Source organism: Trichoderma citrinoviride (assembly GCF_003025115.1).
Source record: "Trichoderma citrinoviride strain TUCIM 6016 unplaced genomic scaffold BBK36scaffold_5, whole genome shotgun sequence".
Taxonomy (NCBI): Eukaryota; Fungi; Ascomycota; class Sordariomycetes; order Hypocreales; family Hypocreaceae; genus Trichoderma; species Trichoderma citrinoviride.
The window spans coordinates 1,639,432-1,666,779 of NW_020194713.1; the positions used below are offsets into that span (position 1 = coordinate 1,639,432).

The 27,348-nt window shown below is 54.8% G+C and overlaps 9 protein-coding genes across 9 annotated transcripts; 4 read left to right on the forward strand and 5 right to left on the reverse strand.

Annotated features, from left to right (window-relative positions):
- Positions 1-1,072: 1,072 nt before the first annotated feature.
- Positions 1,073-1,749, reverse strand: BBK36DRAFT_1115568 (hypothetical protein; the record flags this gene model as incomplete). Its single annotated transcript, XM_024890141.1, has 2 exons — positions 1,073-1,593; positions 1,674-1,749. 2 exons carry the CDS (start codon positions 1,747-1,749, stop codon positions 1,073-1,075), a joined length of 597 nt encoding a protein of 198 aa, XP_024751022.1.
- Positions 1,750-2,805: 1,056 nt separating this feature from the next.
- Positions 2,806-5,308, forward strand: BBK36DRAFT_1197627 (RNA polymerase III transcription initiation factor B complex component; the record flags this gene model as incomplete). Its single annotated transcript, XM_024896996.1, has 3 exons — positions 2,806-2,844; positions 3,164-5,216; positions 5,253-5,308. 3 exons carry the CDS (start codon positions 2,806-2,808, stop codon positions 5,306-5,308), a joined length of 2,148 nt encoding a protein of 715 aa, XP_024751023.1.
- Positions 5,309-5,676: 368 nt separating this feature from the next.
- BBK36DRAFT_1140341 (RmlC-like cupin) lies at positions 5,677-6,831 on the reverse strand (the record flags this gene model as incomplete). The annotated part of the gene is made up of 1 exon (XM_024893368.1): positions 5,677-6,831. One exon carries the CDS (start codon positions 6,829-6,831, stop codon positions 5,677-5,679), a length of 1,155 nt encoding a protein of 384 aa, XP_024751024.1.
- Positions 6,832-8,330: 1,499 nt separating this feature from the next.
- BBK36DRAFT_1197634 (aspartic protease pro-precursor) lies at positions 8,331-9,633 on the reverse strand. Its single transcript, XM_024896997.1, has 2 exons — positions 8,901-9,633; positions 8,331-8,830 (listed from the first exon to the last, which is right to left on the reverse strand). Exons 1-2 carry the CDS (start codon positions 9,625-9,627, stop codon positions 8,337-8,339), a joined length of 1,221 nt encoding a protein of 406 aa, XP_024751025.1. The 5' UTR covers positions 9,628-9,633; the 3' UTR covers positions 8,331-8,336.
- Positions 9,634-11,141: 1,508 nt separating this feature from the next.
- On the forward strand, positions 11,142-12,042 carry BBK36DRAFT_1197640 (hypothetical protein; the record flags this gene model as incomplete). The annotated part of the gene is made up of 3 exons (XM_024896998.1): positions 11,142-11,382; positions 11,462-11,526; positions 11,648-12,042. Coding segments are annotated over 3 exons (311 nt in total), but the record flags the coding sequence as incomplete, so codon positions are not given.
- Positions 12,043-14,063: 2,021 nt separating this feature from the next.
- Positions 14,064-15,515, reverse strand: BBK36DRAFT_1135123 (Brix-domain-containing protein; the record flags this gene model as incomplete). The annotated part of the gene is made up of 2 exons (XM_024892532.1): positions 15,078-15,515; positions 14,064-15,017 (listed from the first exon to the last, which is right to left on the reverse strand). The coding sequence occupies exons 1-2, from the start codon at positions 15,507-15,509 to the stop codon at positions 14,064-14,066; spliced, it is 1,386 nt and encodes a 461-aa protein (XP_024751027.1). The 5' UTR covers positions 15,510-15,515.
- A 626-nt stretch (positions 15,516-16,141) lies between these two features.
- On the forward strand, positions 16,142-17,643 carry BBK36DRAFT_3716 (DEAD-domain-containing protein; the record flags this gene model as incomplete). Its single annotated transcript, XM_024898043.1, has 2 exons — positions 16,142-16,330; positions 16,384-17,643. 2 exons carry the CDS (start codon positions 16,142-16,144, stop codon positions 17,641-17,643), a joined length of 1,449 nt encoding a protein of 482 aa, XP_024751028.1.
- Positions 17,644-18,067: 424 nt separating this feature from the next.
- On the reverse strand, positions 18,068-24,962 carry BBK36DRAFT_1197649 (hypothetical protein; the record flags this gene model as incomplete). Its single annotated transcript, XM_024896999.1, has 4 exons — positions 18,068-19,997; positions 20,066-24,105; positions 24,173-24,247; positions 24,960-24,962. 4 exons carry the CDS (start codon positions 24,960-24,962, stop codon positions 18,068-18,070), a joined length of 6,048 nt encoding a protein of 2,015 aa, XP_024751029.1.
- On the forward strand, positions 24,961-27,327 carry BBK36DRAFT_1168088 (chaps-domain-containing protein; the record flags this gene model as incomplete). Its single annotated transcript, XM_024895130.1, has 6 exons — positions 24,961-24,983; positions 25,039-25,165; positions 25,228-25,358; positions 25,419-25,728; positions 25,787-26,725; positions 26,785-27,327. The coding sequence occupies 6 exons, from the start codon at positions 24,961-24,963 to the stop codon at positions 27,325-27,327; spliced, it is 2,073 nt and encodes a 690-aa protein (XP_024751030.1).
- Positions 27,328-27,348: the final 21 nt, after the last annotated feature.

Below are 27,348 nucleotides of genomic sequence, written 5' to 3' on the forward strand. Positions count from 1 at the left end.
GGATGAGAGAAACGAAAAGAGAAAAAATTTCAAAATCCAAATGGTAAAATGGGATCTCTTTAGCAAGCATTTTTGCGCATCTTGTCAAGACCGGCTACGATTTGTGCCGTGTCGGCATTTGGTCGCTGGTTCAATGTCCTTTGCTCCTTTTACCGATTTTGGTCGTTTGGTGTTTTGATGGGCGTCTTCATCATTGCTTCAATTTACCGGCCGCTCTCTTTTCCTCTCTTTTGCGTGCGGATTGTTTGCATTGAGCGTGGTTTCGCACATTTGCGTGGCTTCTGCATACTGTCCAGCCTTATTGCAAGCCTCGAGCGAACTCCTCTCTGCTTTCATTCTACAGCGCCGACATCCTCGGTCCTTGGTGTTTTGGTCAAATTGTCAAATCGGAATTTGTATAAGTCCATGTACAGCATACAGCATGTACGGCACCATGAGAAACAGAAAAAAAGACGGAAATGACAGCCCAAGAGGCGTTTTCCAGAACACGATCTCCTTTGGATTGTCGCAAACTCTTGGCGAATTTCTTTCTGCTTTCCTGGATGCAAGGCAGCGGAACTTTTCTCGAAATTGGATACAGATGGGAAGAATCACCTGGGTACAGCATTTCGTTATGCTTACGGTACGGGTTGAGAAGGGAAATTGTTTTTCATCTCGGTCAAGATTGGAATATCAGAGCCTTTTTGCTTCTGATGCTTTTTCTTCTTCCTCTTTTTTTTCTTTTCTCCTTTTGACGAAGACATGACAAACGACAATCTTACCTTTTCTGCATGGTGTAGCCCTGGGGGCGCAGCGCAGGCCAAAAAGATGTATAACATACAAACAAAGAGAACAAAAAAAGAGAAAAAAAAAAAAAAAACAATCCCATAGGGTCGCTAGCGGTCCTCCCTGACTGGAGTTCCGTGTCAGGGTTGAGGTTAATGAGACAATTTCGCACCTCATGTTTGATACTCGCCGGTGAATGTCATGACTCTTTTTGTATAAGCTGTGATGAAAACATTGAGTACTACGGAGCACCAATTATGGAATCATGTATCGTTGTGCACAATACTCTCCCCAAGATGCAGTTCATCTAAGCAGCATCCCACTTGACATCAACACCCTCAAACGTGGCCTCCAGCTCACTACCAACATCTTTACTCGGCCTCGCCACCAGCGCCCCAACCTCGAGCTCCCAGCCCTCGCCCCCGTTATCCTCCCCATACGGCCAGCAAATCTCCCTCATCGGCGTCTTTTCCTCGCCGTCGACGCGATACACCCACAGGCAAGAGCCGTCGTGCGCGTCCAGCCTCTCGAGGAGGATCGTCACGCCTTTGGTCCCGGCCTGGATGTCTGCGGCAGAGGAGGAGACGTCGGCGACGCTCCAGTCAGCCCAGCTGTCGCAGCAGACGGTAGAGAGGCGGGGACGGCCGTTGAAGAATTCGATGCCGGCTTTGATCCATTTGCGGGGCGTGGCGGAGGAGGAAGAGGAGGGACGGGTGAAGAGGAGGAGGATGCCGGCTTGGTCGAATTGGTGGGTGTATGTTGCTGTGAACGTGAGGGTTGCGGAGAGGAACTTTGGCAAGGGCTTTTTGGAGAGGGATTTGTAGGGGGCTGGATGGTGTTTGTTAGATAAAGTCCATGTTTGCTTTGTTCAAGGGAGTTGAGTGTTTTTCTTTGGCGGAGAGGGTTACCGGTGAAGACGTCGTGGGAGGGCGGTTTCTTCCAGACGTCGGTGTTTGGCTGGGCTGAAACGGTGAATGAAGCCATGATGGGATGTCACAATGAGCTTGATTTTGGTTATGAGTGGTGTGAGGAATAGGAGCGATTTGAAAAGAACTGAGGTGAGCAACAGCTGGGAAAAATGGGAGGGAGAAGGTGGTTTTATAACTCGAGGTGATTTATCATATCATTGCCCCCAAGCCAGGGAGCTTATATCGGAGTATTTGGTAAGGCCAAGATGTTTATTTCACCGGCTTACGGTTCCATTAAGAAATACTCCGTACAATACAATGTTGCTCGTAAATGGTAGAGCTGGAAATGCCACTGTGAGAGATCTAGTGATCTATAGCCGGGGAACGGGAGCGGGGGAAGTGGAATAGTATACGAATTACAGGCGGGGAGTGTCGGGGCTAGACAAGTACAGCAACGGGAAGACCAGGACTTGTACTGATCCAACGCCTGTTTACTTTGACTGCAGCAGATATTTCATGGCATATTCTGTCGTTGATCATGAGCCAACAAACAGCCGCGGCTAAGTAAGTGTAAAATGATCATTATATGGATAGAGGATAGCCAGTTCGACGTGAAGAGTCACAGCGAGACGGAAGCGACACGAGATCAATCTCCCGACGATTAAGCGGTCGGGCCGACCACAGTCTTGAGCAAAGGCTCAAACTTTGCCTTGACCTTGACAGTGACAAGACGAGAAACTTTGTCTTTTCAATTCCTCTTCCATCTCTTTGCAAAGGTCGCTTCTACGGGGACTCTGTGCAACGAAAAGTGCTTGCAGATAGTACCGTCCTCTGCGTCTTTGCATCTCCAGTCACGCAGCTCTCGGCCGTCCGTCATCGTCATCTTTTCGCCAAAAAAAAATTCGTGAGGACTGCAAGGTTCGAACCAGCGGCTGCGCCAAACCGCCCGCCTGCAACTCAAATTGCCCGGAAAAAGACTGCGAGTCTTTTCTGCCTGCGTCTTCCCCACTCGGCCACTAATCCTGCCTGGCACTCAACCAGGCCTTGCCATTCTCGCCCCGCCCGACTTTTTTTCTCGTCGTTTTCTTTTGCCAACCTCAGCTCAGCGCGCGCTTCGGATCTCATTCACTCCATGGTTTCCTTGATGGGATCCAGAGAGCAGCTCTTCTTGGTCTTTGCATCGCTTGCGCTCACGAACCCTGCATAGACGGCCAGAGACGGCCTTCTTCTAGACGGCTGGACGGTCGCTTGTCAAAGAGCCTCTTGCGTGGTGGAGCGAACAAGAAATACAGCTGCTGCTGCAACCGGAATCTCTCTCTTCTGTTTATCGATACTCGCTGCTCACTTACAACTTTTTCGTCGCCTCATCCATCTCGACTCGATATCGTCCAATACTCTCAACATTCAGACACCACCCTCACCAGCATCACCAACACACGGCAGCCATGTCCTTTCTCACGCCACCGCCGTCCAAGGCGCCGGCAACGCAGCGCAGCGGCCCTTCCAAACCTCGCTTTGCTAGACCGAATCCCGTCCGGGCCCTCCGCGAGCGCGAAGAACGCTCGCATGCTTCTGCTCTGGCGCGTGCGTCATCCATCCAGAGGCCGGGCGTCGTGACTCCCGCTCACCAGCAGTGCGCCAACAAGGCCTGTCCCAAGCCCAATGTCGTCGACGGAACCTGCCAGACCTGTGGTCGTGTTGCGGATGACAGCAACATCGTCTCCGAGGTGCAGTTCGGCGAGACCTCGTCCGGCGCTGCCATGGTGCAGGGAACCTTTGTCGGCGCCGATCAGGCCGGTGTTAGAGGCATGGGCCCGGCTTTTAGGAGAGTCGGCGGCAGCGAGGACAGGGAGAAGAGCATTCGGGAGGCGCGCGGCCTCATGCAGGGTTACGCCCAGCAGCTCAACATCAGCGACAGCCTCGTCACCGCGGGCACGCAGGTCTTCAAGCTTGCGTCCAGCGCAAACTTCATCCAGGGACGCACACTGGCGAGCGTTGCGGCCGTCTGCCTCTATGCGGCTTGCCGTGCTGAGCCGCCATGCAAAGTCATGCTCATCGACTTGGCCGACTTAGTCCAGCTCAATGTCTTCAAGCTGGGGCGCATCTTCAAGAAGCTCAACGAGGTGGTGCCGATTGGTGCTGACGGCTTGATTCCAGTATACCCCGAGGATCTCATCTGGCGGTTCGCCACCAAGATGGAGTTCCACCAGGACACCGCCAAGGTCGCCGAGGATGCCGTTCGACTGGTCAAGCGGATGAGCAGGGACTGGATGGTCATGGGCCGCCGACCCTCTGGTATCTGCGGCGCCTGTCTGCTCATGGCTGCCCGCATGCACAACTTTCGGCGAACCATCCGGGAAGTCGTCTACATCGTCAAGGTCACAAATCACACCATCCAGAACCGACTGCAAGAGTTCAACAACACCGAGTCCAGCCGCATGTCGGTGGAGGACTTCCTGAAGCAGGATTTCCTGGAGAGCTCGCACGATCCACCTTCATTCTATCGAAAGTCGGACGAGTACAGGAAGAAGGCGGAGGAAAGGTCCCGGAAGCGCAAGCGCGGCATCACCGGCGAAGACGTCCAAGAACCCAGCCCGGAAGAAACCCCGGCCAAGCGACATGTGGAGGGCGGGGCAGATCTTTCCAAGGCACCCGAGGTCAACTATCGCCGAGACGCCGATGGCTTCATCATTCCGCCTCTGCCCTCCCAGATTCCACAGGGAAACATCAGTCTCAACCCATCAAAAGATGAAAACGAGGATGGGCCTGAAGGCCTGGAAGACCTTGCGGAGGCATTTGGAGACGCCCTGGAGGAAGAGACGGCAGACCAAGAGTCCGCCGGCCGAGGCAAAGGCAAACGCGCCAAGCCTCAGCTTCCCATCAACGAAGAATGGGAGCAAGATGAGCAGGAGCTCGAGGGAGTCATTGAGGAGATTTTCAACGACCCTCTTACGTATGAACATGCTCTTGCCTATTCGACTGCCGAGCAGCGCGCCCGCATCCACTCCCTCTGGGCTCGTCAGCAACAACCGCAGAAAGAGGTGTCCATGGCGGCCGACGTCACCGAGGACGAGTTTGCCGATGATCCCGAGGTCATCAACTGCCTGCTTTCGCCAGAAGAAGCACGCATCAAGGAGATTATCTGGGTCAACCAGAACAAGGACTGGCTCAGGAAGCACCAGGAAAAGGTGTTTCGGCGCAAGATGGAGGCGGAGCGCCCCAAGCAGACGCGCAAGCGGAGAAAGCGTGCGAGGATGGGAGAGGGCCAGACCAGCCCGGCCAGCTCTGCCGCGGAAGCCGCCATCGGCGTGGCCAAGGACCGAGCGTGGTCCAAGAGGATCAACTACGACGCCATCCGCAGCATCTTTGACATTCCCAACGTCGGGCTCGGCTCTGCGGCTACCAGCCGGAAGACCAGCTTGGCCGGAAGCACCTTTGGCGCCGATGACGACGCCAGCGAGGCCCCCGACGAGAGCGTTGCCGGGGATGATGCCCAGGAGCACGAGGAGGAGGAGTACGAGGAGCCGGAGGAGTATGGCGAGGGTGAAGAGTTTGGAGGTGGTGGCGAGTACGAGGGAGGCTATGACGAGGATGATCCTGAGATGGATAACGAATATGGGCTTGATGATGAGTAAGGGCATTGAAGCTTGGAGGTTTTGGTCTTTATAATAAGGACAGTTTTCGCTTTGAGATTTGGCGTTGGGGATATGGCTTTGCATCGAAGATTTGGCTGAGGATATGGCGTTGAGGATCGATTATGCGTTGAGGTTCGATTATGCTCTTCTTTACACCTTGCGGCGAATGTAGCTGTAGATATGTTCTACATGCTTGGACATGCCACTTGCGAGTGGCCGCTGGGATTGACATACCGTGAGCTTATATAGTTGCTTGAGACCATGTACCACAAATTCTGTGTCTCCATTACGCATCTCTTCATATCATCATGTACATCAACTCATATATATTTGCCAGGATGGCTCAAATTGCTCTCTTACGAGGCCCATCACGCAGGATACGCCGGGAAATCCCACGGCACCGCCCTCTCCAACAACTCATCCCCCAACCCCTTCTCGCCAGCATTCACATACAGAAACTTGGTGAACGGCACCGTGGCGTAATACTCGAACCTCGTGCCCGCAGGAATAAACGCCACATCCCCCTGCAGCAAAAGCTCCCTCTCGTACCCCTGAACCGTCAGCGCCAGCTGTCCCTCGTCCATCTGTATCGCAAAGTGGTGGTCCAGCGTGACGACGTTGGCGGCTTCGCCCTGGAGCCGCGGAGAGAGCGTGATGGTGCCGACGGTGAGGTTCTTAAAGGGCGTCTGGGCGGCCGTGAGGAGCGGCTGGACGACCTTGTACCCGTTTTCGCTGTTGAGGTACTTGGGGCCGTAGTCCTTGGCGATGTAGTACGGGTCCGTGGGATCGCTGGACAGGGAATTGTTGCCGTCGTGCCAGTGGAGGCGCGGATCGCCGGCGGTGCCGTTGACAAAGTCCCTCCGGGGCACGTACACGTCCGCGCCCGCGACCCAGAGGTCGAGCGAGTTGAGCAGCGCCACCTGCGCGGGCGTCGCCTCGTCAAACGGCTGCTGGTCCGCCTCGACGAGCTCGTACGGCGACCCGTGCGGCGAGTCCCAGTCCCCGAGGCTGAAGACCTCAAACAGCTCCTCGAAGCCGCCCGGGTTGAAGATGTGCGTCAGCTGGCTGTCCGGGTCGGTGTGCTGAAAGGTGTGGATCGTGCCCGGGGGCGCGGTGCCGAAGTCGCCCGGCGTGAGGACGCGCGCCTCGTCGACGGCGCCGGTGGCGTTCTTCTTGGTCCAGAGCTCGATCCGCCCTTTGGTGCAGTAAAAGTGCTCGTGGACGAGCCGGTGGGTGTGCGGGCGGGCCGAGGTCCAGGCGGTGAACTTGCCCGTGTGCTGGACCATGGCGAAGGCGCCGGCGGAGGAGTTTGTGGTGATGCTGAAGCGGATGATCTGGCCGGACGTGGTGAGCTTGACGGCGTGGCCGGCGTAGCGGGGGAGGATGTAGGGGCGGAGGTGGGAGGGGGCGGTGTCGACGACGAGAGGGGGGTGGGAAAGGGGTGATGATGATGATGAGGAGGAGGAGGAGGAGGAGGAGAGGGAGAGGAGGGAGAGGGAGAGGAAGAGGGAGGAGGCTTTCATTGTGGTGGATGGTGATGGTTGGGTTTGGTAACGAACAGATGGGAGGTGTCACGGCCAACATAAGGGGGGAAGAGAGAGAGAGGTCTTTGAGGATCTTATAGAGATATACATAAGTGTATGGAATCATATATCAGGTTGGGTAGCAGTGAGAAGAAAACCGAGACAAGAGGGGAATAAATCGCCGGCACCTCAACCCCGATCCAGGAGCTCGCCATCAACACTTGCATGTACGTACACGAATTGAGAAACCAGCCGATGAGCCTCTTCCCAGTCCAAGCACACCATTGTCCTTTCACGGCATCCATTCAACGACCTTCACCGATCCAAGAGTCGACATTTCCCGAAACAAACGTCAATTCCCCGTATGGTTGCACCCCTCGTCCTGCCTATTCCGGACACTCTACATATAAAAGTGTTCATCGAATGTAACCCGCCAAGAAACTTTGCCATGGTTCCAGTTGATGCGATGCAACGATTTGATTGATTATGTACTGCTTTTTGCGTGGACGTGTGGTTGATGTCGGTTTTGTAAGCGCCGGTTATATAGGTGGAACCCAACTTGGAGGGTTAGATGTGGCGAGCTGTTCGATCAAGGATGGTTGACTGTTTGGCTGGGGTTTATTTTCTTGTTTTGAGGCTGATACTAATGAAGCCCGAAACCAAACCCCGATAAAGAGTGAGTGATAGGGTGGTTTTGCAGCTGCGTATGGACGCAAGGGGAGCCTTTCCAAAAGGCTGAGGTGGTGAGAAAGCGAAGGCTGATTGTGCGTGTGAATGAAGTTGAGTGATGGTATAAGACGTTCGGTGATTCGCAGCACTGGTATAGGAGGGGTCAGGGAGGAGCTGAGAGTTGGTGATGCTGTATTGGATATCGAGGCCTCTTTGATACATAGCAAGGTATGCATATATAACATGAGGCATTGCGCATGTCGGTACAGGGTTGCTGCTGTGTCTGGGACGAGGTAATGCATGTATATAATAGTGTCGATGTTCCCCTTGGAGCTGTCATGGTCACCCATAAAGTGCTCAAGTACTTGTCAAGCGACGCCATCCAATCAACAATACTTTGGTATAACAACCACAGAACCGACAGACACATACTGCTGCGCAGTCACTCTTCGACTCAATGTTCACTAAAACACATCAGCTCTTTTCTGTTGGTCGAGTGGAGGTACTGGGTACATTGGTCAGTTCAACACTTGAGGAGGGGAGTTGTGACGCTTGTATAAGAATTCAGTAACTGACCGCTCACCAGCATTCAGAGGGTATGGAGAAAATAGCTTATGACCCAGATTCTTCCAAGTCTAAGACTATTCTCAAGTATCACTGAGCCCTCGTGGACCAAAAGCAGCTATGATCAAGTTCCTTCATTGCTTCGCTATGTGCAGACTTTCTGGCTATATACACCATGAGTATTTACAAGTCATGAGAGCCATGTACAGTCTCCCCCTTTTGCCGTTTCATCATTCATCCCATAACACTTCGTGACAAGTCCACATCGTCGCTTATTTCTGAGCCCAGCCCAGGCGCTCGTTGCCAAGGTCAAAGACAACCAGGGCAGCCTTGAGGGCAACATCACCAAAGATGTTGATGCCAATGTCGGAGCTGCTCTGGAGACCACCGAAGCAGGTGGAGCTGCCCTCCTCGATGGGAGTCAGGTTCAGCAGGTCGCCGGGGATGGTGATGGTAGAGCTTCCGACGCCAAAGCTGAAGGTAGGGAGGTCCTCGTCGCAGTCGAAGACAACACCCTCCTGCTGGTTGTCGTACTCAGCGGAGCGGACGTTGGCGTAGTAGGCATCGACAATGTCGTCGTCGAGGAGGAGCAGGGTGGTGCCAGTGTCGGCAATGCCGCTGATGGAGCTGCGGCTGAGCTTGCCGCCGCCGACAGAGTAGCCCGAGGCAGTGAAGCCCCAGAAGCCCTGGCTGTTGTCAACGGGGGTGTAGGCAACGGGACCCTTGGCGACGCTGGTGTCAATGTAGCCAAAGTTGTAGCTGCCGTCTATTTGTTTGGCTCAGTCAGCTTACTTGATCGAAGAGAAGAGGGAACAAAGCTCAATGGGTGTACTTACTCTCGCCGTGCCTCAGATCGGCAGTGAAAACGGGCTCAGCCAGGCTGCTGGCGGCGTTGGAGAACCACGTCTTCTGGGGGCGGGGCCTGACCTGGTTGCCGCTGTCAAAGGCAAGACCAACGAGGCCAGAGATGACAGTGTCCTGGACGAACTCGGTGGACACACGGGTAGCAGACTCAACGCCCTGGGTGGCGACGCTGAAGCCTCCAATGGTGACCTTGTCGGTGTAGACATCGCCGCTGGAGCTGCTGCCGTCACCGTAGCTGATGGACCAGGTGGCGCCAGAGACCTTCTTGGAGGTGGACGACTTGGAGGGAGTGTAGAGGGCGTGTCCGGTGGCCGAGGACTTGGGGGTCTCGGAGCTGAAGACCCACAGGTCGGAGGAACCGGTGTCAAAGTCCAGGGGGAGGACCTGAGCCGGAGTGCCGATCGAGACGGAGGTGACGTACTCCGAGTCGGCGCTGTCGCTGGGGTGGGTGGGCGCCGAGCCGGTCTGGCGCTTGGCGATGGCCTTGGCCTGCTTGGCAGCCACGATAGACTTGAGGTTCTCGCTGATGGGAGCGCCGTACTTTCTCTTGGCCTTGAAGAGGGCAGTAGGGCCGTGAGGGACGTAGTTCTTGTTGTACTGGACCTCGACGGAAGCGGTCTTCTGTCCCTCGGTAGGGAGGGCCGCGGCCAGGCCGCTGGCGGCGAGGAAGGAAACGAGGAAAGCTCCAAAGGTCTGCATCTTGAACGAGCCGGAGGAGATATGGAATTCTCAGAGAAAGTTGCTCGGGGGTTGACTGGACTTGTCTTGAAGTCTGATGTGGCTGATGAGAAAGAAGGCTCCAACACCAGACGGAGGGAAACAAGACGTCTTTATATCCATCGCGACTCATGTTGAAGGCGCCTGGCGATGCTCCTCCCATCTCCGAGGCATTGTCGTTGTTGACGGCTTCAAGAGCATGGTTTAGGAAGGTCGCCTTGCGCCATTCTCCCCGAGCTTCACACACTTGCTGGGGCATGGTGATGGGAGGAGGAGTCGCGATGGTGGAATTGACCTCCGCAATCAGGCCAGATGGCTGTAGATCGTCGTTTACGGCCCGCGAGCGAATGAAGCGTCCACGTCCAGGGGTGCATCCATGTGGAGGGCGTGCCTGGTCTCATAGCCCGCAGAGGCGAGGCCGGCCGAGAGCGTACTGCCATTTCTGCCTTGCTTCAATGGAGACGCTGGAACCTTTGTCGATCACGTATCTTGAAGCATCCCAAGATAGAAGTCCAGAGTCCTGCTAGTCCACGGCCACGGGGATTCGCTCGGAGGCGGCGCAACACTGCTGTCGCCAGAGGGGCATGGTCGAGATAGTGCTTTACACAAGACTCCTCGCCACTGTTGTGGCCGGCCAATCCGGGGTCGCTGCTGGCTGTGCACTCTCGACACTGCGGAGGGCTAGGGAAATAGGCAGGCTTCGAAAGAAGTACCCAATGCTGATCTCCTGTCTATCAAGGGTCTGCCTGCTCCACGCTTGAACGGTAGCCCACAGTTCAGACCGTGTGATGATATGACAGGCTGGGGTATTAGGCGGGCCGACACGACTTGGGCGACAACGCTGCGCCCGCGTCTCTGTTCTGCTTCGTACGGCCGAGGTCGATCTGAACAAACGAAGCAACAAGCCCATCCTTCGCCGAGTGATGTTGCAACCGTGTTCCACCGCATCCCACTGTCAGTGGCATGCTCGGTCACCAAACGGCCAGTCATGAGCTGCAAACGCGAATCAGCTCCCGTATAGGCTCGGAGGCCCGTTCGCCTCAACGGTGAATCAAAGCCACGAGAGCCACCGATGCCTTGACTCAGATCTGTCTCGTGCTCCTCGCATAGGGGACCGAAGACAGAACTAGCCCAACCGACTAGGGATCACCAGCTCGGCGGCCGAAATAAGTCTAATCCGTTAGTTAATGTTAAATCCGCCGTCCCAGCAATCAGAGAGGCCTGGTGACCGGGAATTAACAGGGCCAATCTGCTGTGGCCTCCGATCCTGGGGCTCGGACGGATACCTCGAGAGTCATTGGCTCCGGCGCTGGGGCACTACTGTGCTGGCCCAGGGACAATCGACTTGGCGTCCGGCAGTCAGGGGTGGGAACTTGTGCCAGAGTCGCCATTCCTCTCATCTCTGCTGTCGTGGTGGCCGTCAAATCACGAGCTGCCGTGGCTTGCGGCGCGGACAGAAGTTCGTTACAGCCAGCTCAAGCCCAGAGCGGCATGTCCAAAAGGCCCAACGCCCAAAAGGCCCGCTCCAGCTGCCGGACAGGGGCCAGGGCATCACCAGAGCCGCTGTTTGGCTCTCGTTGAAGCCGCCGGGCCCTTGTCTGCTGGCCGGATAATCGGCATGCCGCTGACCGTGGTCGTGGGATTCTCGAAAAAGGGACCTGCACGAGTAATTGTCAGTCGCAGTCGGCCGGAGCAAAAGAGGCAGCGGAACCGGCCGGACAGGCGGCTGTGGTTGTTGTTGTCGAGCGCGAATGCGACGCTGCGTGAAGTTTTTACGAGTTACGAAATCTGGAGGATTACGAGAAGAGAAGAGAAGAGGAAAGAAGTTGTTTCAGCGTCTGGAGCACGTGATGGTTGCGATAAGGACGAGTTCCTTCCATGGTTGGCAATGGCGTCATGTTGTTGTTTCTGTCCAAGCAGAGCCTCGACGGTGCCTTCAATACCTACACACATCGACACTGAAGCCTTGACATTGCTTACCTATAGATACCAGATTTACGAGTATAACGCAGCATACTACCACCACCATCTCGACGGAAAATAAATGCCGTGGCGCTGTATCCAAGCCGACAGCCGGGTCCGTCACACGCATCGCATCGCATCGCATCGCCAAGAACCAGCTGCCAAACAGCTTTGGATGCCGGCAGTCAAGCAACAATGACACTGGCAGGTCTTGGCCTACATGATAGAGCAGGACTCGCACAAGGCACAGGCTCAGCAATGGCACTCCAGCGTCGCACGCTCACAGCGTTTACAGCCCGTCCAGCCAATCTGCGTCCGTGTTGGCGCCCTCCCTCGTGTCTTTTTTTCTCCCTCCTCCCCTGGTCCTTGACCCCTGTCCGTGGCCAGGAATCGACGCCACTCGGAGACCATGACGGCTCTGGAAGGTGGCTCACGCAAGGCATCTCTGAGTTCAGCTCGCGTTTCAATGCAGGACACCACAAACATCGGAGATAATCAGCCCTGGTGTTTCGAGTGGTAGCATCAAAAGGACCTGGAAGAGAGTCTGGGCTGCTTCCATCGATATGGCCGACTAGTCATCCTGTCACACGTCATTGAATGCTGCCAAAAATGGAATGCAAAGGACTCTTTGTTCCTGCGAAACGGCCGCTCGACTACTAACACGTTGCATCCTCTTCAACTTTCGCCGTCGTCCTCGCATCTCTTCAGCCCCGATCCCCCGCGAGAACCGACAAGGACAGGGGCTACCCATGGCTTCTGAGTAGGTAAGATCGCATGTGAAAGGCCCTATTTGGGACTGCCGCGCTTGACACGACCAATGATGCAATCGTGAACGGCTACGCCCAAACTCCCAAGCATCTGCTCAATGGAAGATGACCGAGCTGCTTGTGGCAAAGCGGGCCGTCCTGCGGCTTAATGCTACCAGATACATGCCAACTCCAGTCAAGATGAAGCAAGACATGTTGACCCTTGAGCATCTCGGGCTCTGTGGGATAGGAATTCGAGTCGGCGATGAGACTCTACAATGTTTGGCACGAGTTATGAAATACAAGCCAACCTGAAGAAAGATCGATACAGGGCTAATCGTATAGCACTACTTACACGTCTTGCCAGAGCCACAAGTGCTCCCAATCTGGCAACTTGCTGCGAAGCCGCCTATACAAGTCCTTATTACGGAGTATCTGCATCATTACTCCACGCAAAGCTGCATAGCAGAAGTTCCTTGAAGCTGCATCACGTATAGTACCTATGCCAATTTCCATCCTACGCGCTAAAGCCCGTTGATGCTGGAGCGCATCATCAAGCTGGCTAATGCTCGTGAAGGGAGTAACGGCTCATTATACAGATGAGGAATGTAGAGAATACAACGAATATACCGACCCATGCGATCTACTGCAGTGCCGTCACCAATTCCGCGGACTTTTGTCTATCGAGTGAGCCTCTCATCAATGAAAATTTTTCACATGAAGTCCGGCAACGTCTGGAATGTGTCACGATGGGAGCCTGATAACTTTTCGGGTAGAGCTCCCTTGGTCTGAATGAGATGTAGAGGTGATGTTGGTGATGTCTACTATGAACAAATCGCAAGGCAATGATGGCTTGACATGTTCATGATTCTTGAAAATGTTGGGTGTTACCACGATTGTACAGACATTGAACAAGAAAGCTTCCCTTCATGATAGTCGTCTTAGGGTAGCCAAGTTGCATGGACTGTAACCCAGCTACTGCAACCTGTATGTAGCAATGGAGTTTCCGTTACGGTCCTCTAATTCCACATATGGACTTCTATTTCACCTTCTATTAAGACTGTACGTACGATACTAGAGTGATCATGGTGCCGAATGCTTTCACACTAGACCGCAAACTGGTAATATTCTGCATTGACCTTTACACGACGAAGCTTCCTTGATGCTGCATGACTTCCGATTTCATAGGCGCCTGTGCGCTTCCCTCTATTGCTCATGAAGCGCAATATCTATCACCAATCAGTAGCACTTGCGTCTAAGAAACGGCTGAATATCAATTGCATCTCATAGCTGTTGTATGATTCCAAAGAAGAGAGTCTCCTGAAAAGACTATGAACCTGTAGCAGCTTATGAGACCCGGCACGCCCTCAGAAAGAAGTAGTTCCCCTCCTGGATCACGCAAGTCTCCATCGCAAGAAGCTCATCAAATATTTTTGGGAGACTCTTCTTGTTGGTCTACTAAGGCGGCAAAGAAGGTGTTGCGTCGTGCAGATGGTAACGCGGCGATGTACCTGCGTTCACAACCACTTACACGGGTAGTTCAACCATGCACGAAGCCAAATACAAAGAGCTAGTACCCGGTATAGACCGTTTGTCCAACCCACGACATCTGATATCAACATGTACATTAAACTATAGCCGTTCGACCTAAAGATATAACCCATGCGCCATATACATTTCGTACAATGCTCGAAACATGCATAATCCCACTCAGTTTTTGCCAATCTCCTCTTCCTGGTCTTCCCACTCACCATCCTCTTCCTTCTGCTCATTGACCTTGAACTCGGCGTCGCCCGCCAATCCCTCGCTGTCAAAGTCATCCACATCCATGTCGCTGTAGTACTCGTAGTCATCCTCGTCATCCTCCTCGTCCTTGTCGTCGCCCTTGCCGCCCTTCTGCGCCGCCTTCTGCGCCTCCTTGGCCTTCTTCTTCTTCTCCACGTTGGCCTTTTGCTCGCGGCGACGAGCCTCCTTCTCCGCCATCCGCTTCTCCCACCGCTTCTCCAGCTCCTTGATCTCCGCAGGCGACTTGTGGATGTACTCGTGCCACATGACCTTGCCCGAGCACATGCCCTCCTCGACCTTGGTCAGACGTAGCCGCATGCGAGGTCCGAGCTCGACGAGCTTGACCACGTGCTTCTCCACGTGTGCTTCCTCGACTTCCTCCTGTTCGCCGTTCTCCGCAGCCGCAGCGCGGGCTTTGGCGGACAGGACCTTTCGAGCCGCCGTGTCCTGGACTTCGACTTCAGCATCCGTGTCAACTTCGCTGCCGCTCGTCGCATCCGAGACGTATCCATCGCCGCCCTCGCCAGTCATGTAGTCTGCGATGTCCTCAAGCTTGCCCAGGTTGGGCACATGGCTGCGCCGGCTGGTCTTGGTGTTCAGGAAGTGCTCGGCGGCATTGATCCGGCGCAGCTGCTTGGAGACGCCCGAGGGCCGCGTAGTGATGGCATAGTGTCTGAAGTTGAGAATGAAGGTGCCGTCGTCCTCCGGCGACTGCTCTCGGTTCAGGAGCAGCACTCTGCGAATCGTCTTGATGGGCGTTGTCTGGGGGTTGATCGGGGGGAACATGGATGAGAAGACGGTGGTGGCTAGTGATTCGAGATGCTTGGGGACCTTTGACTTGGCAGTGGCGCCGGGGCGAGAGAATCCGTTCATCACCAGCTGTTATCCGTCAGTATGCAGCTTCCAGCTTCAGCCATAGCAATTGTCCTTGATCCTTACCAGAGGGGCAGCAAGAAACTCTTTGCCCATGCCCTTGGGATGCCTCTGAATCTTTTGAATGTCCTTGCAGAGAGAGTACTTCTCGACCCGAAAGTTCAGCGTAGGTCCTCGGGGCGCCAGCGCAACCCTCATGTTCGTGTTTCCTCCTTCTGACCGCGAGAAGAGCAGCAGATGTGTCACACCCAACGGACCGCACATGACGACGTAGTCCTTCAATCGGTTTCCCCTCCGCTCCTTCAGCCTGCTGGCGGTCCCCGGCTCCATGACTTTCCGCACGTCTGCTGCAAGCTGGCTGACGCTTGAACCGACCTCTCCCGCGCCGATTCTGATGACCATGCTCTTGGGATCCCGCGCCGAGGCATGTCCGGCGGAGTTGGGCTGCGGGTTGCTTGCGCCCAGGTGGGTTCGCTTCTTGACTCTTCGTTTCGCCATGGTTGACTGAGTTTTGTTGTGCTTGATATGTCGAGGTTTTGGTGTGAGACGGACCTCCAATTGACCGTCAATATCAGAGCGAAGAAAAAAAGTTCAGACAAGACGAGCGATAAGCGCTTATCGGTGATGCAGGGCCCCGCCATATTTTCTCCAAGCTCCAAAGCAGCCCGCTTGTTATGCAAGTATGCGGATTGGCTAGGAGAATGATTGTTCCGAGCGCATACTTTGCATGTATCAAACTGTTGCAACAATTGAACCATTTCACAATTTCTGTCTCTTGCAATATAGCAATTCACCGGATATTTCAGTCGCTTTTGACTCTTTAACTGGTAGAGCCTGGTGTCTAAGCCTCTATATAACACTGATTCATAAAAGATTATCTGGTTATGTTTTCTGCTGTCCCCATGCTTATCTCGTAACTCAGATCATAGTCTCGTTTACAGCATTCTCTTGATATCTGCATCCTGCATTGTAGTCCGGCCCCGCTTTCTCGCTCTCGACCGGGGTTCATCTCTCTGCATCCTGATTCGCTACTGCAAAAGACGAACCCAGAAAAAAGTTGCTGGGCAAAAGGCTTCCGTCTTCCTCCGTCTTAACAAAATCCCACATCAAGACAAACACAAATCAGCACAATGAGCGGCCCAAAGAGACAAAAGACCGCGCACGACGCGCCGGTCAAGCGCCAGCAAGAAGAAGCTGAAGACAGCGCCTCTCAGTCGTCTCACGATGCTCCCACCGAGGAAGAATCAGCGACGCTCGATGTCGCTTCCACTGCCGATGCTGCGGATGCGCCAGAGGAGCCCAAGACATTCAAAGAGCTGGTAAGAGGATACCATACAACTACACCATAATTCCTCATGACTGACATATTTAGGGCATTGTCGATTCATTATGCGAAGCCTGCGAATCCCTCAACTACAAGCGTCCCACCGCCATCCAGGCCAAAGCCATCCCCGTCGCCCTCCAAGGCCGCGACGTCATTGGCCTCGCCGAGACAGGCAGCGGAAAGACGGCCGCCTTCGCCCTGCCCATCCTGCAGGCTCTCCTCGAGAAGCCCCAGCCGCTGTTTGGACTCGTCTTAGCACCCACTCGAGAACTCGCCGCGCAGATTGGACAGTCGTTTGAGGCTCTCGGCGCCCTGATTTCGCTGCGGTGTGCCGTCATCGTGGGAGGTCTGGACATGGTTCCTCAGGCGATTGCCCTGGGCAAGAAGCCTCACATCATCGTCGCCACGCCCGGCCGATTGGTCGACCACCTGGAAAAGACAAAGGGCTTCTCCCTGCGGTCCCTCAAGTACCTCGTCATGGACGAGGCCGATCGCCTGCTCGACATGGACTTTGGCCCCAGCATCGACAAGATCCTCAAGTTCATCCCTCGCGAGCGCCGCACATACCTCTTCTCCGCCACCCTGAGCTCCAAGGTCGAGAGCCTTCAGCGGGCCAGTTTGAGGGACCCCGTCCGCGTCAGCGTCAGCTCGAGCAAGTACCAGACCGTGTCGACCCTGCTGCAGCACTACATCCTCGTGCCGCACAAGCGAAAGGACACATACCTCATCTACCTCGTCAACGAGTTCGCCGGAAAGTCCATCATCATCTTCACCCGCACCGTCTTCGAGACGCAGAGAATAGCCATCCTCCTGCGGACCCTCGGCTTCGGCGCCATCCCTCTCCACGGACAGCTGTCGCAATCGTCTCGACTCGGCGCCCTGAACAAGTTCAAAGGAGGATCCCGCGAGATCCTCGTGGCCACCGATGTCGCCGCCCGTGGTCTGGATATTCCCGCCGTCGACGTCGTGCTCAACCTGGATCTGCCGCAGGACTCCAAGACGTACATCCACCGTGTCGGTCGAACGGCTCGTGCGGGCAAGTCTGGTATCGCCATCAACATCGTTACGCAGTACGACGTCGAGATCTATCAGCGCATCGAGGCCGCGCTGGGCAAGCAGCTGGACGCGTACCCGACCGAGAAGGAGGAGGTCATGGCCTTCCAGAGCAGAGTCGAGGAGGCGCAGCGGGAGGCCAGGATTGAGATGAAGGCTTTCCTGGAGAACAAGGGTAAAGGCAAGGGCAAGGGCAAAGCGAAGGCCGGTGGACCAAAGAGGAGGAGAGACAACATGGATGAGGAGGAAGGTTGAAGAAGATGACATAAGAAAGGAAAGGAAAAGTTTGGGCGGAATAATAGGCGCTATCGTGCCAGGCAGACACAAAGGGTGTTCAGGTGCAATTTACATGATTTGTATGAACTTTCAGGGGCGCGGTAGTTTAACTTATCTGGTAATTCAATTCTGAAGTGAGAAAAAGCATATCTTTACTGGATACTTGATAACTACATTAAAGTCATTCCGAACCAGATAAACACAATCCTGAACCTCCATCCCTCGAACCCCTCTTAATCCAATGAGCAAAGTGAGTAGCGCAACCTCCCAGTCTATCCTTTCTTAAAATAGAGACCTGCCACGATGATGCTGTTGCTTTTGATATCGTAAACTATGAGGAGATTCGACTTCTTCTCACACAATTTCTTAAAAGGGTATATCAATCCCCTTTGAAGCCGTAAGCCTATGTTCCCATATCGACCGAATCGTCCGCATCTCGGGGGGTATGCGGCTCCGCCATCTCCGCGTCCTCATGCTCATCTTCATGGCCCCCTTCCTCATCCTCGGCTTCTTCTTCTTCTTCTTCCTCTTCCTCGTCATGGAGGTCTTTGCTGTGGTCGCCCTCATGTTCTTCTTCGCCTTCTTCAGCCTCTTCGGCCTCTTCGGCTTCATCCTCCCCATGCTCCTCATCGTCTTCGTCTTCTTCATCCTCGTCTTCTTCAGCCTCATCACCCTCGCTCTCGCTATCAGCGTCCTCGCCACTGGTCTCACCACTCTGAATGGTGCGTCCCAGGTGCGGAAACATCAAGCTCGGCGGGACATCCTCTTCGTAGTCTTCCGGAACATCGCTAAGATCACTGTCCACAGACTCTTCAAGGCTGTGCGCGTCATCACTCTCGAGCTCTTCCTTGTCCTCCAGCTTGGAGTCGTCGTGGCCATCGTGGCCGTCCTCCTCGTACGTATGCGTATCGGGCATATCGGTATCCTCCCCTGCCTCTCTGCGAACTTGCGCATCTGGCCCTTCGTCGTCGCTGTCGCCGTCGCTGGCACCCGCGTGAGGCGTGTGGCTCTCGCGTTTAGCGCTCGACATGCTTCCTACTCGGCTCCTGGGCAGTGCCGACTTGGGTGTTTCCAAAGACCGAGTGACCGCTTGCTCCGCCTTACGAAGGACATCGGGCCTTCGGACTCCGGTTTTGCGGACCCGCGGCGCCGCCTCAGACTTCTCGCCTTCCAGCGGCGTCGCAGTGCCCGGGAGGCTGTCATGAGTGCTTGGGGGATTCAGGATGTTGCTGAGGGAACTGGTTGGCTTGGCTTCAGCTTGAGCCTGAGCATGGGCCGCAGCCTCCAGCTTGGCCGCAATCTCTTTGGCCTGATTGCGCTCCTCAATGATCTTGCTCGGCTCCTGACCTGGCAGAGTGGCGGCTATATCCACATAAATCTTGGCATAGCAGTCATTGATCAGATCATCGATGCCGGCAACCTTCATCAGATTAGCATTGAGCTTCTTCAGTTCGATAGCCTCCTTCATGCAGATGAATGCTGGGATGTTGGCCTCGTCGCGAGTAGCCCATTCGGTGATCCTCTCGCTGATAATCTCAAACTCTTCGGTAGACAGCGACTTGAACGCATCATCTGTAGGATGCGATATGTCGTGAGCATCTCTCAACAGCTTCAGGTAGGCCATGCAGCACGACTGCCACAGATCGACAAAGTGGTAGAAATCTGCGCCCTTCTTCCGAAGTCGACGAAGCAGCTGCTCCAGGTTGGACTTGTCGGCCATGACCACAAGCAAATTGGTCATGAACCGCACGTATTGCTCAGTAAAGACATGGTGGCGGCCGGGACGCTCGGCATCGCATTTCCACACGTTCATGACCATCGTCTTGGTGAACATGTTCTCTCTTAAGATCGCAAAAGCAGCCTGCGCGGCAGCCTTGTCGCTCACTTGTGCCCCATGGCTCTCGTCGAACAGAATCTTGGCGTGGCGTGCAACGATCCGGTGCTGCCAGTTAGACTTGTCCTTCTCCTTGAGCTTCACAAGCGTGGGAATTATGTATTCTTCCCAGTGTTCGGGCTCTGAAAACGAAGCAAAGGAGTCATCCGGCTTAAACTGCACGCCGAAAGGCTGCTCCGATAGGATTTGGGCTCCTTCTTTGGCAGGGAGATCCCCTCTCATCACAAGTTTGTGTACAATCGACACAATCTTGTAATGCGGCTCGAGGATTGGGTCGCTGTGGCGGGATCTTCTCGCGTTGTAGGCGACTTTGACAGCGTCTTTGAGCGCTTTGAGAACCGTATTAATGCCGATCTTGGTGTCCCTGTCCTTGCTATCGAGCTCTTCGTCTGGCGTCTGATACATCTTCCAGTAACACTTGGCCAGCATGTATGGATTTCTACTCGAAAAGTCAGTAAGCATGTTATCAAGTAAGAGCAAGTGCAGGGCTACATGGTGTAAACTCACTTCCAGTTATTTGGCTTCCGCTCCATGGCCATTCTGAAAAGCTTCGCAGCAAATTTCCACACTTTATACTCCGTCATCTGCTCATGGAGAATCCTCTTAAACGTTCCCGATCCCATATTCTGAATGAAGAATCGTTCTTGATCAGAGTGCTGAAAGGGCTCCATAGCAAATGGCTCTCGACTCGAAGCGTACAGACGCATTCCAAACTTATGGTACAGGTCGTGTAACGGATCTTCGTCGGTAGCCTCGATCTGTTGGTACCGAGAATGTGACAAGGCCAGTGTATAGCAGTGAATCGCGTTTCTCTGAAACTTGACCAGTTCTGCCCGGTCTTTGTTCATCTTGTCGGCGGTCCACAGCACTGCCTCATCCAGATCGTAGTCAAAGCATTCAGCCAGCCGGAACCACGACTCCCAGCTGTCTGAGCTGAATTGCAGCTGCAGCCTCAAAAAAGTCGCGCCGATGCGAAGGTCATCCGTCGCGCCCGGAGTCTGCCGTCGGTTCAAATCCACAGCCTTAAACTTGGTCAATGCTATCATTCCGAGCAAGAAGAACCAGCCGTGCTTCGCCAGAGCGGCTTCCGGCGTGTTCGTTGACACAGCATCCACCGTCACCTCTCCGACCAACGCTTGATAGAGTCGAAGAGGATGGATGGGCTTTTTGACAAGTTCGGTGAAGTTGCGCAAGTTGTGGATCATCTGTGCCGTGGACTTTGGCTGGCCAATCGTCTGCTGCATATGATCAATCGCAGTCTTGAGGTCCGATTTCAGGAGATCCTTCATCGGCATGCGGTTTGCCAGGATCATAACCTTTTCCACAAGCTGCATTGTCTGGCGCTTTTCGAGCTTCTCGTGGGGACAGCCATGATCTTGAACTTCCCACGCTCCAACTCCCAGCTTGAGACCGTACAGATCATAGACCACTTGTGGCAGATAGTCCTCCCAGTTTTCGATGTTCTTGTTCTTAAGCAGCTCCATGCGCATAACCTTGAGGAAGATCTTGTTCGAGGCCTTACAACATTTTCGAAGACCAATCACTTGGTGGATAGCGGCGAGGAAGTCTGCCAGCTCCTTCTCCGAGTCGATCGACTCATGGAGAGGCAGCGCTGCCCTGAACATGGTGAACTGAAGAGACCAGGTGCGCACCTGCATTTCTCGGAGCTTGGTGATGAGAGACTGGAAAGTCGAGTTCGAAGACGGCGCCGTTTTGACCCCTATTTTGACCTCGTCTTCATACAAGAAGGCCACATGAAGAATGGAGTTCACCTTGGCAATGGCACTGCAGCTCGACTTGAGATGGTCATCATCGATGATGTCAAATGCAGAGGAGTCGTTCAGGGCCAATGTCAAGGCCTGAATCAGCAGCTCGTCGAGAGACTTCAAGGTTCTCATGTAGAGAAGCAGGCGAGACTCATCGGGCAGCTTGGCGTACTTTTCACTCTCCAGGTCCGCCACGATCAGTTCAATGCTTCGAAGGAGGCATGAGAACCGCTTTGTGGTGTATTTTATGGCCTCATACGCATCGCCAAGTCGTGACCAGAGAAACAGCCTCAGCTCAGTGCTGCTGCTACCCAGAAACTTCCACAGATCACGCATGCCTTGAGTCGCACAGTCTGAGATGGAATTCTTGTTCTTCTGCTGTTGATGTTCCTCCGATTCAGGAGGAGAAGGTGCCTCCGAGCCCGGCGTCTCGTCTGGCTTCTCCGCAGATATACACACGGACGAGGGGTTGAGGACAGGCTCCAGTGTTTCAATGACGTGAACGGGGCTTTCCATGCCTTCCTGGAAAAGGCTGAGGAAGAAATCCATAGTGGTGAGCTTGGATATCTCCCGGTCTGCCGCGGCCGGGGAGATTGTTGGCATGACCACGTTGTTGGGTAGAGTTAATGTCTCGACTTTCTCCTCGGTCAGGAAATCACGAAGCGACGTCCACAACAGGAGAATGTGCTCCCGAACTGGATTGTCTGAGAGCGACGACACCAAGACGGAGGCCCACAGAAACCTGATGCAGAGGGGATCAGTTGCTGGCCGGTTCATCAGGCGCACATAAGCCGACGCCAGATCCAGCCACCGCTGGAGTCGGTATTTGGTCTCCATGCGGGTGGCATAATCAACTGCGCTGCTTGGATTGGTAATTCGCTCGTAAATGTCAATGTAAAGTTCAAACACCATGGGGATGAGAGATTCCAGCTCCGCGAGGGCTTCCGGGGAAGACTGTGTCCGCAGCGCCTCTGAAACCAGTTTGTAGAGCGATGAGTCGGTAGTGTTGAGCATCTGCACTACCGCAGTCTTCATATCGTCAGACCACTTGAAGGAGGCATAGCTCGAGCTTATGGTCTTCATCCACTCGAAGACAACATCATGACTTGTCATCTGCTCACCTCTCTTCTCCACTCTCAGCGCGAAATCCCTCAGTCCCTTGGTCTCGTTGAAAGGAACATTTACGGCTTGATCCTCAGAGCCGGTCTTGGCATGTTCCAGGAAAGAAGAGAGCCCCAGAGTCGCCTGCTCCTTCTTGTTAAGAAAGACCATGGCAACATCTTCCTTGAAGTCAGCGATCAGTGTGCGCAAATCTTTGGCCCCGACACGAGTGAACTTGGACGAGCGATCTTCTGCCACGCACAGGTTGAGCATCTCCTCCAAGTAATCAAAGGTTTCTTTATCCTCGACTCCAACGATCTCGAGCAAGTGCTTGGTCATTGCAAACAAATGTTGGTCAGCCTCCTGGAAAGGACGCAGTTGGTTGGCTATCAGGGTGCTCGGATCGGGGGCTTCTTCGGCCTGGGTGGGTTCGGTTGCTCTCCTGCGGACTCTTTTGCTTCTCTTCTCGGTCACATTCTCTTCATCGGCGCCGTCTGGAAGCCCTGCGGCGGACTGTGATCGCTTCCTCGCTGATTGCGTGGCGTTGGGCTCCTTTTGTGTCCCGTCGGAGCCTTTGGCAGTGTCATCGGCAATGTCGGACCCTTGGCTCCCTTTCGACTCCCGAGGCGGCGTTATAGACGCTTCTGCCTTGTTGCCGTTTGTACCCGAGGCCTTTTTGTCTTCGGAAAGACTGCCATTCTCGAGTCCGTTGGTGGCCTCATCTCGCGGTTCGTCCATGTCCGAATCCTGCTTGGCAGTTTGCAAGATTAGTCTGCAAATTTCCAAAGCATCCTTCGTGCTCTCGGCACATTTCATAAGTTCGAAGCCAAGATCAGACCAAGACTCAACGTTCCTGCTCTCCATGTCCAGGTCGCTCGTCACGGATACATCGTCATTAGTGCCGCCGTTGTCTAGAAGCTGCTTGCTGATCTGCAATTCCGCTGGCACTGACAATGTCGCAGTCGGGTCTGGCAAAAATGGAATGGGGTCGAGATGTCGTTTCAAAAGTGCTGGCAGTTTCTTCTTCATCCAGGGTGCCATCGCAGGGTGCGACAAGGCCATGTCGTCGCCGAGGAGATTCAAGTACATCTTGAGCTGCTCGCCCGCCAAGCTCTCGGCGAGAGAAGGAGGTTCAACCTCCATCACGGCAGGGTCATCATCCAGCTCTATTGCAGCCTCCAGACAGTATCGCTTGATTCTTCCGCTGTTCAGGGCGGCGGCAAATCTCGCCACCTTCCTCCAGAGCTCTGGATCGGAAGGATCTTGGTCCAGCGCAGCGGTCCAGCTGCCGAGAATCTTCTTTCCATGGTCGCTAGAATAGTACAACTGGAGCTTGCTGCCCCAATCAGGATCCGCATCTTTCTCATCCTTAAGCTTATCCAGGTAAAACTGTCCGTAGTTTTTATATGAGAGGTAAAGCGCAAGCGCAAGACTTGCAGCCACGCCGTCTGCGCCGCCCGCGGCCACATCGAGTCCGTCTGCGAAGAATTCGGGCGCTGAGGTTTCTGCCTGGCCATCAGCCTGTAGCTCCGCTCGCTCGTAGTCGGTTTTCGCTTCTCGATACTTGAATATCTCGGACTCGAAGAGCTCGTCGTAGGCGGCACTGGCTGCTTCGCGGGACCGCAAGCCTTGCGCGTGGAGCTTCAGCGCATTCTGGAAGCACTTGAGGGCTTCGTCAACCTGCAGCATACGTTAGAATCTGTGTACCGTCCGGTTTCCATCAATCTCATGGATATGGGCAACTAACGTGAAGTTCCTTGGTGGTATCGATCTGCTCGTCGAGGTTTTCCTCAGGCTCGAGGTTGATGGCCTGAAAGGCGGGCTGCAGCAAAGGGTCAGGTCAGCATATGTATGTCGTACCATATGTCGTATGCATCCGAAAGGGTCTGGGCGAAGAGACTCACCATGATCGCAAGCGATATGCGGACGCTGACAGAGCCAGCATTCGCGGAGTCGTGAGGTGAAGGTTGGAGGAATCTGGAGATTCATCTGGCCCTGAATGACGTTTGAATACTGATCCATGGGTTCAACTGGCGCGTCGCGTAAATCCAATTCAATTGGCCCCAGCCGAGGCGATAAGATCAAATTACAGCAGGCCTGCAGTGACTCGCTTGGCGCTCAGTGCTGCGAGTCCACTGTAGCCTGAGGGGAGGTGGCGCACCGGCAGCTGACTAAGAGCGCTGTGGCCGCCACTTTAGCCCCTGTGGTGCCCCCCAAGCTCCCCGTACCTGGCCTCGCTGGCATCGAGATAAAGTACCTGGGCTGTATGTACATGCGCGGTACACGTGCAGGTGCCAGACCAGGGCGGAACGGAACCTTGGAAGGCTGGTCATACGTGGTCAGTGTCCAGCCCCGGAAGCCTCGAATCCTTGCTCGAAGCTCAAACAGCTGCTCCAACCACAGACAGCTTGCGCAATTCCAGCTTCGCCTCTGCGTGGACCGCTGCAGCCGCTCTTGATGGTTGACGCAGCTCGCAATCGCCCCGGAGCAGCTCGAATCCATTGATCGCGCAGCTTCAACAGCCCCGTTGCCGCCATGGTTGCGCCGGCAGTGCCTGAGTGAGCCTCCCGCCATGCACGCAGCTCCAGACAAGGGCGCCTAACTCTTGCCCAGGTTAACCGAGGACATCCTCCACGAGTCGATCGATGCCAGGACAGAATCGCTTGCGACGCTGCGAGAGCTGGGTCCGCCGGATCTGGTCCATCTCGTGAAGCAGGCAGTGCGCAATCCGGGAAAGCAGGTTAGCGATGGCGACGACGAATTCGAGGCACGGGACAAGCAGCTAAACGGTGTTAATTGCAGACCGGCGTCTACCATCATGTCACGGGTGTCGATGCGTCGTCTTCGGCAAGTCTTGCGGCTTATATCAACACTCTGACGTACAGAGACCATGACCCAAACACAACCACCAGGATCGTCGAGGGTGTGTACTGGTAAGTGGCAGAGATGAAGCGAACCGTTTCGAAACACATGGCAGTGCTGACAGCGCAAAGCTGCTACAATGCTTTCTCGCGCCTGGACATGCGCGTGCATGTGTCTATCCCTGGCACCGTCGAGAGCTATTGCGTTGATGAGCGAGGCGAAAAGCGAAAGGCATCAGACGACCTGTGGCTGGAGACTTATCTCTGCAGCGTTCTGAGAGCGTATTCCTACGCCGACGACGGTAGCGGAGACAGCATTCGCAAGATTGTCGGCGTCCGAAGATTCAATCCTGTCACCAACACAGAGACTGAGCATCGTTTCCTTAATGCGGCCGAGCAGCTCTTCTTCCGAGGCAAGGAGATGGAACGAATCATAGACCCTGTCAACAGTCAGCTAACTTCAAGCAGGATGGCAGCTGGGATCAGATTCCATTGTTCAGGTCCCGACGAATGTGTCGAATCATCTCACCACCGGACTGCTCAAGTACCTCGAGACTACCGGCCGATACACATCCGGCATCAACCTCTTCGAGAAGCTCCGAACTCAGAGCGTCGAGGTCGCCTCACTGCTTGCAAAGGTACTGTTCATGGGTAATGAAGAAGTGTCGGGAGTCAAGGTTCTGTACCAATCGCTTCAGCAAACTCCCATGGACTACGTCATGCTCGACACGCAGGCAGATTTTTTGATGAAGAAGGCGCTCAAGGCCGACACGCTGGAATTGAAGGAGGAGAGGCTCAAGATGGCCCTCGGGTGCGCAGACCGCAGTACTATCGCTGCGCCAAGCGAGTTCAGCACTTGGGCCAGACTCGCCCAGGTCTACGTTGCCATGGAGGATTGGGAGAATGCTCTGACGATACTCAACTCATGCCCCATGTTCACCTACCAGGACAAGGACTCTCCCCTGATGCCAGAGCCGAGAGACGTCCATCTGCCTACGCTGCCCGAGACGCGCCTCGACGAGATTGACAGCGAGCCTGAGTCTAGGTATGCTGAACAGGTCGATCCGAGTCTGCTGAATCTGAGGGCAGCGTCTTACCGCGGCACATTCAAAAAGGCGTACAGCATATTGACGGAAATGACGGCCAAGATTGGTTGGGATCAGCTTCTCAAGATTCGCAGCAATGTCTTTGTCATGGAAGACGAGTACCGTACCGAGAAGCAAGAGGCTACCCAGGCTGCTCAGCCGATGCGGAGTCCGAGCATGGATGGCCTTCGGGGCACGCCCGACCCGACTACGAACGGGGACGAGGGTTCAGAAGATGGCGAGAAGCCCGCCGAAGCAGTCGCATCAACACTGGCCCCTAACGGAGAGAACAGCGGAGTCGAGAAGCCTTCCAGCACTGCGGACCCCGACGAAGTCAAGGCCGATGCTGAAAATGTGAGTCGAGTTGCGCACGCCGAGAGGCACTGCTGTTTACTGACACATCAGGGGTATAGGGCACCAATGCTGACGACCATCTCTCCAAACTAAACACTAAGCGATTGTGCGAGCGTTGGCTCGACAGCTTGTTCATGGTTCTTTACGAGGATCTGCGCGTCTACACGATTTGGCGCACGCAGATGGCTCAGTATCGAGCCCAGCAAATCCAGTACAAGAAGTCGGCTGAGGAGTGGGAAATTCTCGGCTCGCTCGCGGAGCGTCTGCAGCACTTTGACGAGGCCGCCGAGGCATACCGGGCGTGTCTGTCTTTGCGCTTCAGCCCCAAGGCCCTGGCAGGCGTGCTGCGCGTCTTCGAGAAGACCAAGAGCACCAGGGAGACGGTGGCGGCGGTGATCCGGCTGGTTACTTGGCAGTACAGGTGGTACAGCGAGTTCAGCCCAGAGCTGCTTCACACAATCCGGACCCTAATCGAGGATGAGGGCGCCGTCAAAGTCAGGAGCATCATCCAAGCAACGAGCCTCCCACAGAACGTGCTCGATCTGACGCACCACTACGCCGCTTTATGCGCAACATTCCGCAGCAGCGGCACCGACGGCTAAACAGGGGAGAGGAGGCGTGGC

What these genes read in the sequence shown, in the direction of transcription:
- BBK36DRAFT_1197634 (XM_024896997.1), bottom strand. Translation starts at nt 9,627, where the DNA reads ATGCAGACCTTTGGAGCTTTCCTCGTTTCCTTCCTCGCCGCCAGCGGC. An exon ending in CGATCTGAGGCACGGCGAGA is followed by an intron (nt 8,831 to 8,900) that starts GTAAGTACACCC and finishes CCAAACAAATAG; the next exon opens with ACGGCAGCTACAACTTTGGC.